This window comes from Rhodnius prolixus, unplaced genomic scaffold (genome assembly GCF_049639745.1).
Source record: "Rhodnius prolixus isolate KJV_2025 unplaced genomic scaffold, Rpr scaffold_6, whole genome shotgun sequence".
NCBI classification, from domain to species: Eukaryota; Metazoa; Arthropoda; class Insecta; order Hemiptera; family Reduviidae; genus Rhodnius; species Rhodnius prolixus.
This window is the reverse complement of record NW_027411634.1, coordinates 43,585,306-43,599,019: the sequence shown is the minus strand read 5'-3', so window position 1 is coordinate 43,599,019 and position 13,714 is coordinate 43,585,306. Positions and strand designations below refer to the sequence as shown.

General features: G+C 35.5%; 1 protein-coding gene across 13 annotated transcripts in view; it reads right to left on the bottom strand.

Moving 5' to 3' along the window:
- Nucleotides 1-3,607: 3,607 nt before the first annotated feature.
- Trpgamma (Transient receptor potential cation channel gamma) overlaps nucleotides 3,608-13,714 on the bottom strand; it is a 141,536-nt gene continuing 131,429 nt past the window's right edge. For 3 of the 13 annotated variants that reach the window (XM_074139930.1, XM_074139928.1, XM_074139929.1), the window contains 2 exons: nucleotides 10,605-13,579; nucleotides 3,608-10,464 (listed from right to left, as the gene is read on the bottom strand). In XM_074139930.1, coding sequence (XP_073996031.1) covers nucleotides 12,945-13,579 — 635 coding nt within the window. In that variant the 3' untranslated portion in view covers nucleotides 3,608-10,464; nucleotides 10,605-12,944. Of the gene's footprint in view, nucleotides 10,465-10,604; nucleotides 13,580-13,714 lie in introns of those variants that run through there. The other 10 variants (XM_074139927.1, XM_074139921.1, XM_074139923.1 and 7 more) reach the window with 10 other exon arrangements.

Genomic DNA, 13,714 nt, shown 5'->3' with positions numbered 1-13,714 from the left:
ATTATATTCTAGCCAAGACAGAAAACAATTTATATTACCAAACAGTAGAGAACGGCAAGACGGAAGAAGGTCAAACTGAACGAACCGAACTGCCTGACTGTTCTTTCCACGGTGTGTGACGTAGTTCCCTCTCCAGATTACCAGCCAGTTCCCACAACTCTGCTCCTTAATTTAATCTCGTCTTTCCTCATATTTGTAAAGAGGCCAACTACGGAGAAATAATATTACATCTCATCCATCTGTGACGTGCTGCATCATTACCACGTCTCACAGTTGAGAGCTTACTTTTGGCGTTCACTTCCCCTTTCACTCATTCCCCCTGCAAGCAAACCTTATTTCACCAAGACCAACAACTTTTATTTCTATAATTCTTCTGGAAGAATTCGTTTTAAACTAGTTATGAGCAGCAGGTTGAATTCTTTTTAGTGTAGTTTACTTATACATTCCTAAAAATTTACAATTTACACCAAAACCTCTGCAGATGTCACTTGAAAGGTACTATTTTCTAAAAAAAAAATATTAAATCGTCCAAAATCTATTTAGTGAATTAGCCGATTTGCATCTAATTCGGAAGCCAGACAAATATTTATGAGCCCAGAGTGTCTCTGAAATGACACTTTCAGGAAAAAACCGACCGTTTGACCTGCCCAAAAGTGTCCTTGTCGAATTTCCCTGTAAAAATATTGTAGATATAAGTAGTTTAACTAGGTAAGAGCAAAAATTACGCCAATTTAAAGAGAATCTTTTCCAGCTTGTTTCCAGAATACATAAATAGCAAAATCGATTCTGTAAAGTATTTCCGTTTGTCCAAAACCTTAATGTCAGGTCCCTCAATGGTACATAAACCTTACTGTCAGGTCTCTCGATGGTACCTAAACCTGACATCCAATTTGAACTTGCTGCAATTTTTCTGACCACATAGTGGAGAGGGGGTACATTTGAACAGGGGCACCTTTGAACAGTTTTAATTTCTCGCCAAATATTTAAAACATTTATGGTTGGTAATTTTCTCCATATTTTGGTGGTAGACCTGTTGTGTAACTGACAGAGTTTCCCTTCGTTTTCATTGTTTGTAAAGTCAGAATTGAGGAATGTTATATTTTGGAAGTAAAATTTTTGTTGCTTTGGAAGTGTATTGTGAAGATTGTAGTGGACAAGGTGTAAGTATTATTAGTCCATATTAACATTTGGAATTCGTATTTTTAAATCTAGTATTTACAAAAGTCTATTTGCTTGCAAAAAGTGTTGGATATTATATTTTCTTTTATGGAAGGAGAGGGGACACATTTCAACATTCAGTTAAAATGTGCCCTACACACACACATTTTAACTGTGATGTTGAAATTTGCCCTATCGACCTGTAAGTTTGTGACTTTTTTTGTTTTTTTCGCAGAGAAGGGGAAAATGGTCCGAACCTACATTAAGAAGGCAACAAACCGAATATTTTGTTCAAACTTCCTAAACCCATCACACTTCGGGTACAACATCCTGAACTGAGTCATTCTCAGAACCTTTGAACTAGATTTCAGTGGTTTAAAAGAGAAAGTAATGTAGTAGTCGAGAGAGAAATAACTGATAGAAGGTAGATTCAGAGTTAAGTAATATCATTTCTTTCTATTTTATTTTGGGTTCAAAGGTACCCCACCAGTGGAGCAGATATTGACCCAAAATTTTTAAATGAAAAAAAATGTAGATATGTATGTAAAGTACCAACTGTTTATTGATATAGATCTCTTAAGAAGACTTGAAAGTTGTAGAAAACAAAATAAAAAGGTTCAATAATACGATTCTGTGCTCTCTGTGGCAGAAAATGTAAATTCTGTTCAAATGTGCCCCCTCTCACCTATATACAAATTTGTAAAAAAATCTTTTTTGACTCAAAACTCAAATTCGATATCTTAAAACACAAAATTAAGTTTTTTATAATTTGGCCTACATGAGCCTCGGTTTACTTTTTGTTTTCCATAAGACGGTTTTTAAAATTATTTTGAAGAATTATCTTAATTCGATCCAATTAAGTAATTGGAAACTGAACTTATTATTTTTTGTTTACAAGTTTATGTATATGCTCGTAAGTGTATACGTAAACCAACTGCTGCATCATTCTCTATTTGCCAAAACTGTAATTCAACTATTTATTAAGAATTATCTGGCAGATGAAAGTTTTTTTTGGTGTAATTTTTGGACGATGCGGTGTGGTTAATTCCAACTGGATTTCAGACTAGCTTGTGATTTAACGCTGCAAGCGTAACACTAAAAAACTCATTGAATTGTTATTTGTTTGGTACTTATGTTCCTCAGCCCTGAAGATGGCCTAGTCCCTGGGTCTAACGTTTGTCATCAATACAAAAACAAATAATGACCCAAATTAGCAATTAGCTTTCATCCTCCTTAACAAATTACCTTAATTCTTGGTTTGGTCAATATGGTATTGTTAGAGTAACTTACTATGTGTTACGTTAGGATGAGGCAAAGTAATTTTTTGCTTCTTTTTTATCAAAGTACTTACCAGTCACATATTGTTACGAATTATCTGCTAAGTATTTTGCTGGCCTTTGGATGAACTGCCAGACGTTAGTATTTGTAACAAATCATGTTTTTAATGATAGTTTTGGTTTTTGGCCGTAGTTAATTGATGATTTTGGGAATATTGAGGTGCGGCCAATCAATAAATTCAAACACAAATTTTATTTCTCCATACCAACGTTTCGGTAAATATAGTATATTACCTTCTTCAGGGTCTGTACAAAAGAAATATTACAAGAGAGATTATATTGAGAAACATAAAAATATACAAAAATTTTAAGTTTTTTTGAAATTTCTAGAAAAAAATAAAAAATATTTAAAATGAATCACATTGTAAAATTTGTGGAGTTTAATGTTAAGCTACATCATCATCACTGTTGAGGATTCATGGAAAAGCGGGTTTATATAGAGGTAAGGGAAGGGTGACAACAATAGGGCTGGGAAACTTAAAAGTTTTGTGAATTTTTGTTTCTCAATTTGTAGTTAGTGTAATATTCCTTTCGTACAGTTCCTGAAAAATCGAAACGTTGGTATGGAGAAACAAAATTTGTGTTTGAATTTATTAACTAACCGCACATCAATATTCCCCAAAATCTTATCATGTTTTTCCAAAAGTATCATGAAATTGTTAAAAAAAACTTAATCATTCCCTGTTTGAGTCATAATAACATATTAATCCGGAGGTGGGAATCAAATCCATGCGCTTAGATTTTCTCTTCATTGGAGCTTCTTGATTGACAAGACAGAGTTGCCGGAATTATTACGTTCATATGAAGCTCACACTGATTGACAAGCCCCCCACTCATGCGAGTTACAAACCTGAAAATTACTGAGATAAAACATTTTAGTCTGATGCGACACTTGCTGTACAATTAAGACTGAAGTACTGCAACGCAGATACAATTTTCAAAAAAAGTCTTGGGGATAATTTTCTCAAATGGTGAGAAAGGTAATGTGTTACTTTGTAGTGTGCTGAAATTATTCGGGAGCCAAAAATAACTGTATTAGGGGGGGGAGCCAAAGATACATTCGAGAAGCAATAAGAAACATTTATGGGTATGAATAAAACCCAACGTGCCAATAGCATCGATTCGATATTTATTAACTGCCAGTTCACTGTAACAACTTAATCCTTTTCAAATTATTTAAAACAAAAGTATAATTGGTTCAATTTTTTATTAAATATCAAAAATTACATAATAACTATACAATATTCTTGGTGCTTTTATGTTTCAATTCACGGTTAAGCTCGATTTTACAATCATTTAATTTGTAAGAGCGACAAAATTAGAATTAACCCAATTATTATTCGGTTACAACTTATTTTTTCCTCTAATCAAAGTAGAATAAAATAAAAGATTTAATAATTAAAAGATAATATTGGAAGGAAGGTGGCCAACAAAGGGCAGAGCCATTTGAACTTAGTTAAAACTTGTACTCCATCTTGAGCCGAGTAGACGAAATCTGTCGCAGGCACTGCTAATTCTAATTGAGACGCTGGTCTAGATGCGGTGCTTATGGATTGCAATTAACTGATATTTGAAGAGCTTATCAGCGTTAAGTCTGATTCAATCGGGTTTAACTATTCTTTGGGCTGCTCTGTTGGTAGGCTGCTGTTAGTATTCAGCTAGGAATAGATGCTGACCTTAGTCCACTTCACACTATTAGTTATGGATAAAATAACAAATGCCTTCAATAATGTATACACTTGATTTCTTATTTACTGATTAAAAATTAAATTCATTTTACTTAATACTTTATCTTCGTTCCAAGGTTAATTTTAACAATTGTTTCGTTAACAGTCACATTAAAAAATAATTATTATATTAGAATTATAATGTGTATAATTCAGTAGTAAATCCCTGTTATTTATATCTATATATATTATAATATTAGTCGAATTTTTATTTTTATTAAAATTAATGTACAATTCCTCAGGTTAATTTACAAAATTTAGGCTTTTTTTTTTTTTTCTCTTAGTTTCTCTATAAAGTAGTAATAAAGATGAGAGTATTGAAGATGCAGAATCCGTAGACATCTGCAGCTAGTTAAGGCCTCTTCATAAATATGTGTTCGGTGAACGGTTATTCTGTGATTATGAATATAAATTACACTCGAATTTATTCATCTAGCATATATTACAATATATTATTAATATATGGTATGAGGCGCCAATCATCACAAATGTTGACGCCTCTTAATAATAAATAATAATAATTGTTATTTCTAATATTTTTTTCGACAAAGCAAAATTTAGAACTTTCAGAAATTATTTATTTAAAATAATTCGTTAACTATTATATTTCTTTTAATTATTGTATTTTGAAGTCACTTCACTTTCAAGTTTTTAATTACGTTCTACAGTTATTCTAAATTTGACGAAATATATGTATTTTTTTGTAACCTTCTTGTCAAAACTTTCACAAAATATGTAAATATTTTATAAACAATAACCTACATATGTATGTTTGGTACCAGTTCAATTATCGTAGTTCTAGACTCCTCCCTTTAAATACTTTTCAAAAATTAGGACATCTTTTCTTCTTTTTTTTTTGAATCGTAAAAAAATTGAACAAGTTCCCTATTTAGGAAAGTGAAGTTACTATTGCAATTTGGCTGCACTTTACCCATTCCTTACTTTACTCAATTAAGTACGAAAGCCTGAGCAGGCTGTTCTCGAAGGGCCTTGATCCCAGTTAGCATGACACAAAAAGCGAAATAAATTAGCAATTTCGTCGTATTAGTCAGCGAATTATAAAAACTCATAATCATGTTCTAATTAAGGATAGATGTACATATATTATCAATAGGCTAATAGTAAATAGTAAGATAAAGAGGTCAAAAGAGCAAAGAATTACAACCATAAGTAATAAAGGTTTTGGATAATAAATTACGTCCCAAAAAGTATTAATATCTCCTTAAAGCGAAAAATAAGTAAATGTGCAGCAAACCTGTATGTATCTTTCCGGCTGTAACCTACGTAAGGAGTGGAAATATGTGCATTGAAGTTAAGAGTGTTCCAAAAAAGTTTCAATTTATGTAGACTTGTATGAGTAGAAAAGTGTTCAGAAATAAAGCGCAAGGCTGGCAAGAGGAATGAGAGAAAAAGCAAAGGGACAGGATATGTTTAAAATAAATCAGAAACTGAAATGGAATCGGGCCGGACTTATCACCAGGGGGAAATGGATTAAAATGAAGTTTGAATAGTGTGGCGCGCGTAAAAGTTTGCAAAAGAAGGCAAGAAGAAATTAATGGCAGGAAGCAATTCTATCCGGTCGTCTGGTGGTCAGATTGGAACAGTTTTGAGAGGTCCTGCTGCCCTTCTACTGACAGCCAATAAGTGCCCTTACATTCTCTCTCACTGGGCTAGGAAAGTGGCCAAAGATCATGTCAAATAGACAGTGTTCACTGGGAAAACCATTTTCTCAGGTTTCTTAAACGGAAATAAACTGTGAAAACTTTCAGCTCCCAAAACCGAAACTCTCAACAAGCACTGATTCAATATTTAGCGATAAAATTTAACCGGAAATACACCTTTACAGATTTTTTTTTTCACAAATTTTTTATTTCTTTTTAGTTTTGAACACTCAAATGTGGTTCTACGTTATTTAAAACATTTTTTTTTTTTAAGGCCGAAAGCTAGGTCGATTAGAATGGACAATTGCCTCCATTCTGAGCCATAATTGCTTTTATTTAGTTAGTTAAGTTAGATAAAGGACAAAAATCGCCGATTTTTTCGGGCGGAGCTTAACGTCCACCTACCAATTAGCATTTATTCGTCTCACTAGACGACATAAAAATTTTATGCGATAGAAAAGCTATTATTGGACACATGAAAGAATTTTTCACGCTGGATTCTCCTCAGAAGTTTGTTTTCCCTCCAAGCAGGAATTATGAATCGTGTATTGAAAAGTGGCGGCTACGTTTTTACCATATTTGTCTAGACATTAGGTATTTATCCTAGATATATAACTGAATTCAGTTGGACAATTCGTAAAAAACGATAGCTTAGAAGAATGGACTCTTTCATGTTCGGCCAGTGATAAACTCAAACGAAAGTCGCGTTACACATAAAAGAAAAACTTAGAGTTGACTATGTTTATTGTACATCATGCCTTACATTTGTAAGGATTCCAATGAATCTTGTTGCTATTTAATTGATCGAATGAATCATTATCTCAAATTTTCTAAATCACATGTACCCAAATTTCGTGTGAAACAGATGGCAGGCAATACATAGGCCATTTCTCTCAAAAATCAATCAATGTATGAGGCAAAAGAGGTATTTTGAACATTGTTCAGCATTGAAATACTGAAAACAGACTTCTATTGTGGCTTGCATTGCGTACTATTTATATGAAGCAGCTGATATAAAATAGAAAGATAACTTTTAATTACAACAAAAGATCGCTGCATGTAAGGGAAAACCGACCGCGGATACGAATTTAGTACGAAAAAAATTGAAATTCTGCATTTTTCTGTTGCTATCATGTTGGCTATGGTGCAATTGTTGTGAACTTTTAATTATTTCAAATAATTGTTCAACTTATTTACTTCTTTCTCTTACTATTAATAACATAATATGTGATATGGTGATATTTAGCTGTGGGTAGAGATTTAACATTGAAAATGTTTCACGAAAGGATGATTTGGTAAAAAAAGGTAACTTAACGGAAGGACATGACATCTCACTGTAATGTGGAAGGGAAGCTATTTTTTATACTGAGCCCAATTGGTAAAAAGCATCAGACCAAACCGGGGTCTTGGGAGTGGTCTTTTTTTTTTTTTTAACCTCCAAATTACGTCCAGCCAAATTGCGTTTTATTGCGAACCTTGTATCACTTACTAGAATGCTTAAGGCACTCTTGCTGGTGGAAAGAGAACTCTTCCAGCTGGTGGTTTAACACTCCGATCCAATCCTCGAGTTTGTGACTTGAATTATGTGAAAGAAAAAATAAGTATACAGGAGAGTAAATTGGATATGTACACTATGAATGTACATAAACTTAATTACAATCTAGCTATCAATTCTAGAACGATTCTTCTACTTAAGAAAGTCATAAATTATTTAAGTAAAATCAGTAAAAGTTATTCGACAAACTGGTACTATACTTGGCTAGATGTTTATCGAATTTTTAAAATAGTAATTTATAAAATTTGTTTATTGATTTCTTAATAAGACACTATTTACTTATCAAATATAGAACTCTATCGCACATAAATTACTACTATATTTGAATAAGTTAAAACTGACATTAGATTTTATTTATGTAATATGTAATGTAAAGTAGAAATTTATAGTAGTAGCTGGTGTTCGCGAACGCGGGAGTATTGTTTTGCGGCGCCTCAACAACAACAACAACACGTCACAACGCGTCACAACAAACTAGCAACAACACATCATGTCCATTAATATGGTCCCCTGCACGCTAAACACAAACACACCCTCAAGTAAATATACGAGATGCAATATATATATATATATATATATAAAAGAAATATATGTGTATATATAAACAAATGTACATTAGACAGAAATAATGGTTGCAATAATAGATATTCAAAACAAAAATAACAATTAATAAAATTTTATATAAAGATGAAATAAAGTGATGTGAGGAAGCACAACCAAATGGCGAAATTTGGCTGGTGAGATGTGAGAAGTGGTGATGATAATTGGGAGGGGGAGAGGAGGCAGTGATGGTGGTGGAGATTTGAACGATTTGCGGGTGGCAAATATAAGCCGTGAGTTTCCTAACAAACATTTAGGAAATTGTTGTACAAAAAATAACATTACAGACCAACCAACTAGCCAAATATAACACATAAACAATTAATTGCCAGTTTAAATTAAGCCGGCTAGATAAGCTATAAAAAGAGTGCGCCAGAATTAGTAAGGATTGAGAGGAGTGAGGGGAAATGACCAACTAGTCGCCACTCGCAATGCATAGCTTACTCACAAAGTGGAGGATGCTGGAGGTGATTTCGTGTGAGTAATGCCAATGGCTATATACAAGTGTGTCATTTTGCAGTGGATTCATGATCAGCTACCAAGTACCAATTTCCGTTCGCCCTTTCCCATTGAGATCTCAACAAAGTACTTATTCTGTCCGTTCCTCCCATCGAATTTTCAATAAACATCTAGCTAACCTATCCGTCTCCCCACCACATTCTGAACTAAGTCCTTCATTTCTAGGCTCCGTCCCCTGAATCATCAACAAAGTACCTACTTCTGTCCGTCCTCCCATAGAGGCAGTGGCAAAGTCATTTCGCTCGGCCACTCAGTAGCTAACGAAGTACCCACTCTCGTCCGCTCCCACTCCCACGAAATACCAACTCAGCCTCTCTCGCTGAGCAGGCAACAGAGCCTACTTCGGCTTCCCTCCATTAAGTTGTCAACTAAGTACCTTCTTCGCCCACTCTTTAATTGAGTTGCCAACTAAGTACCTACTTTATTTTGCTCCGCCACTTCGTTGACAACAAATTAGCTAGTTTACTCGATTGCTTGCTCCCCGAGAACACAAACACGCGACACTCTAGTAAGTTCAATGCACCAACAAAAAGACCAGATTTCCATGGGAGGAGAAAGTATTGTTATCATGTCACATTTCACAGGAAATTGCCCGAGAAGGTGATGAGCTCCGCTCAGCCACATTAAACAAGTCCCTCATCACTAAATATATGATGTGGTGGTTTTCTGTCAAGTTCCCTGATTTCTGATGGTTCAAAGAATTCTTCTAGTTGTTTAGGGTAATGCAGCTTGTAGGTGTTTCAAGCATACCAAGCAATCATTCGCAGGCGCGCATTGCCCCAACTGGCGGAAGGCGGAAATCATCTATTCCCAGTCTACAACTGATGGCAGCTGTAATAGGATTGAGCTTTGCTCGAACCAATGAAGAATCACTAGGAAAACAAAAAAATGAACCAATTCTACTTCCATATTGTGAAGGATGCAAGGGTGGGGTAAAAGAATTGTTTTTGTCAAGGCCATTTTTCTCAGCTCTGATGAGAAACAGGCAAGAAATTTGCCAGGGCCTCTCTATAACTTGCTGATCTTTCAGCTCGATTTTGTTCACCAGTCAAGATAAAAAATGAGGATGTCAAATTTCGCCGCCATTTCAGCCATTACTCATTTCATTCCTTACTAAGAGGAAGAAGCTGACAAATAGTGGACAACTTTTGAGATTAATAAAATCGATATTGCTTTATTGATTCAGGTAGATAAATTAAAAGTCTTTCAAACTTTTACAGACGAGTCGAGCCGTTTATGGCGAAATTCGCGAGCAGCGTTACGGGAAGATTTCATTTCAGCAATTATTCTGCTGCAAGCAAATCACATTCTTCCTTCCAGAAACCTCGGAAGAGCTGAACTATATAAATAAAATAGAGATTTTAGGATAGCAATTTCTCCCATCATTCACTAAAACCGTTTCCCTTTTTGCATTCCTCTCCAAAAAACTAAAAAATGAATAAATAGATTTTATCCACTAGATTAAAATTTTGCAGGAATTCTCTGCTCTACTTTCTACAATAAGGCATCAACCTCTCCCTGGACATGTGCTCAAGACCTGCATTTTTGACCAGAAAAGAGTTAATACTCCTTTTCTCTAGTAGTTTAAATAAATGAAACAGAAAAGTTAAAAAAATAAATATCTGCCATTGAGAGAAGTGCGTTTTACATAAAAATTTATTATTCGCGAGGTTACTGCTTAATCAGATAATGTAACCCATGATCGAACACTGGCCTTTGGGATAGTGCATTAGCATTTTACTGAGTGCAATTACATATTAGGGATATTTCTATCTGATCGGCAGCTTAATCTGAAGAGAAATATTAAGCACACATTTATTGAGATCAGAGCCGATCGCAGGAACTTTGTTTACAATAACCTCCAAGATTGCGCCAATTGATTTTATTCTCCCTATAATATGGTGCGCCTGCAAATAATAAATAATCAAAACATTGTAATGAAATAATAATAAAATAAAATGAACATCTAACACCTGGTGAACAACAATACATATTTCTAACAGGGTGTTATGGGTGTTGGTAGGTATAGTATATTCAGAACACTTACTCCGACTGAACTGTCAGTTGGCACCAGTCAATGATAATCTGAAACAAGTGTACAAATTACCAACCATCTCGCGCATCAAGTAAAATTACAATTACAGTTCCTTTCTTTTCAGATGTACTTAATGAGGAGAGAAATGAAGAAAACTTCCAGTTCATTTCACTGCGGGGAAAACCCTTATAAAAAAAATAAATGTTTTAAATAGATAATAGATTAGAATTGATTTCAGAGAAAAAATTAGAAAATTACTGCAACTTAAGTGTTGTATAATTTGTAAGGGCCTCAATCGTCCTAATCAGCCTTTGAGTATATCTCAAAAACATAATGCTGAGAACTGGAATTTTATTTCTGGTATAACCTAATCGTTCTTAGTACATGCATTTTAGCCATTTGAAAAAGTAATGCTCACATGAAATTTATATCTATCTATCTGCCCTAGTAGTCAGTCCTATAGAAATATCAAAACAAGTAAACCACAAAAAAGAAATTAGAAATAATTATGGGGTCATATAGGCCCCACTAAATGTTTCTGCCACAGACGTTGATGAAAGTTGGCAGATAATGGAATTTACAAGAGCAACCACTTCACCTGTCAAAACATGAATCCCTGCTGAAAACCAAATTCTCCAGAAATAGAGGGAAATTAGGCCAGTAATTTAATTTCAATCTCTCATACGCCAGCATCTTTCGCTTAATTGAAGACCATCAAGTTTATTCTGAACCCTTTCAAACAACCCAAAAACCGTCTCATATTTTGGTAAACAATAAAGCTGAAACGGAAGGGATAGCTGAGTGGTTAGCGAATATTATATTCCAACGTGAAAGTCATGGACTCGAATCCAGCTACTGGCCCTTAGATTTTCTCTTCCTAGGAGCTTCTTACAGCTTTCAGGTGATGGACAGTGTTGTTTGTAACGTTAGAACACAGTCCAGAGGCCGGCTGAGCACTGAAAAAACCTAGACGCCAATGACCTTAAATGTTGACGCCCCTTATATGAAGGAAAAATAGCTGAAAACAAGTGGAGGTTTTTCGTTGACAAACAACTGCAGAGGTTATACTCCAAGAACCAATAAGTGCCACTAACGTCGACCTAAATCTGCGACAGTCATATCGTTCTTCTAAGAAATCTGCCTTCATCACAAAAATAACTGAAACAACCAACCGCACCAGCATAATAATGCTCTCTCGTCCAGGTCGCGAGGTTACCGCCCCACCAAATACAAAAATTCTTTCTCCACCTACTCCTCTGATATCACTTCAGTTCTTACCTCTTTTAATGAATTTAAGTCAGTTAGATAAATTAAATCCTGTAATTACTCTTATCTCCTTACTTCCAAATTACTCTTGCCTAGGTTCGACCCATAATTCATACAACTCCACATTCTTTTACCACCCTTCTATGAAATCGAAAACATGAACTCTCACTAAAATGTTTACCAGGAGAAAAATTGACTGTTGCTGGGAGGGAGCCACCTTACAGGCAGATCGTACTTCTACTATTAAGGATTCAAACTGTGACCCCTCAAGTAACAACAGTGTACAACAAACTCTACAAACTGAAAGTCTTTCTTCTAAAAATTAAAATTGCTTACGTCCAATTCTGAAAGCTATGATTCAAACAAAACAATTCGCACTGATATAAAAGCACCTTCTATTCAAAATTCAATGTCTCATGAAGCGTATATGTTCATCCCACTTCTTTCATCAGATCACTCAACTCCTTCTATAAGTATTTCAAACCATACCAACCGTCCACTGACGGTGGGTGACCTCTTTGAGTTTACTTGGTGTTAGACAAAGCTGCCTAAAGCTTGCGGCGTGTAAATGTTCGCCTTCTAGAGATACCTTATCACCTTACTTACATAAAAGTTGGCTAGGGCGTCAGTCAACCTTCATCGTGTGTAAGAGCCCTTCCCAGCAGCTCCTTTTTATAGATAATGGCATATAATATTGAGGAATATGTGCCATACATCTAGATCCGCAAAAAAGTGGGCGCAACTAGTGGGCTTCCCAACGTTTATACCACCGTATGGCCATAATATTCTGAACCCTTACGAGCGAGCTGCAGGACAACTTGTATTTGGTTTTATGGTAATTCCTCTCTGCAAATCAGCAAAAGACTATTGGACTTTGACAATCAATGAAATTGAATCATATTTATTGAAAAACCCACTGTTTCATTACAGTAGAATATAAACGGATACGACCGGATAGACTAATAGCTAGATTAGAAGGCAACTCAAATTTGTTTGTTTTTTAAATCTTAAGCTGTATATAAATTGAAAAACAATAAAAATTAATAAATTTTGCTAATTAATGGTAAAGAAAAAATAGGAGAGGTTTCAAAGCCAGCCAGAAGGTACATTGTGGCCAGAGACTGGTAGTATGCCGGGAGGTAAAGTTGGCATCACCATGCCGTTTCTATCCTTAAACTCTGCTAGTTGTGTGCGGGTGTGAGAGAGCGCTGGCTCGCTATCACCCATGCCAACAGGCCCGCTGCTCCCTAATGAAGGCCGAAGATCGGCCGATCTATCCCGTTCGCTCCTACCTTGGACAGGTACGCTGGAAGCACGTTTCAGCACTTTTTTTTCACATCGCTCCTCCACCACATCAACATCCACACTAGACGATTGGTTGGGCGTGTAGCGTGACTTGTGGAACTTCTCACGTTTACGCCTCAAAGCGGATAATGCTCTTTCGGCCGCTGAAGTGGCTCCACTGGCTGCGCTGTCCGTAGTATCCTCCGAGTTGGGACTACGTTGTTGGTGATTGTGAATTCCATGCGGCGGCGGCCCGCCTTCTCCGCAAACAGAATCCTCCGATCGGCTCTGCGATATAAATCGACCTACTTTACCACTTCTTGCCACTTCTATTAGGCTATCCCATCGGCGTTTCCTGGCAGAACTTCCTTTAAACATAAGCCTACTAAGATTATCCTTGTATTTCCTGCGGATGCTCATGCCTCCAGCGCCTGCACCTACAACAGTCATTATATTTATATTTGCTCTAGAAATTTTTCCTTCTAATAATTTTAAAAACTAAATTGACCTGTGAGAAACCATTAATGTGTTTTTCAAATGCATATTACAACTGGTTAACTCCATTATAATGG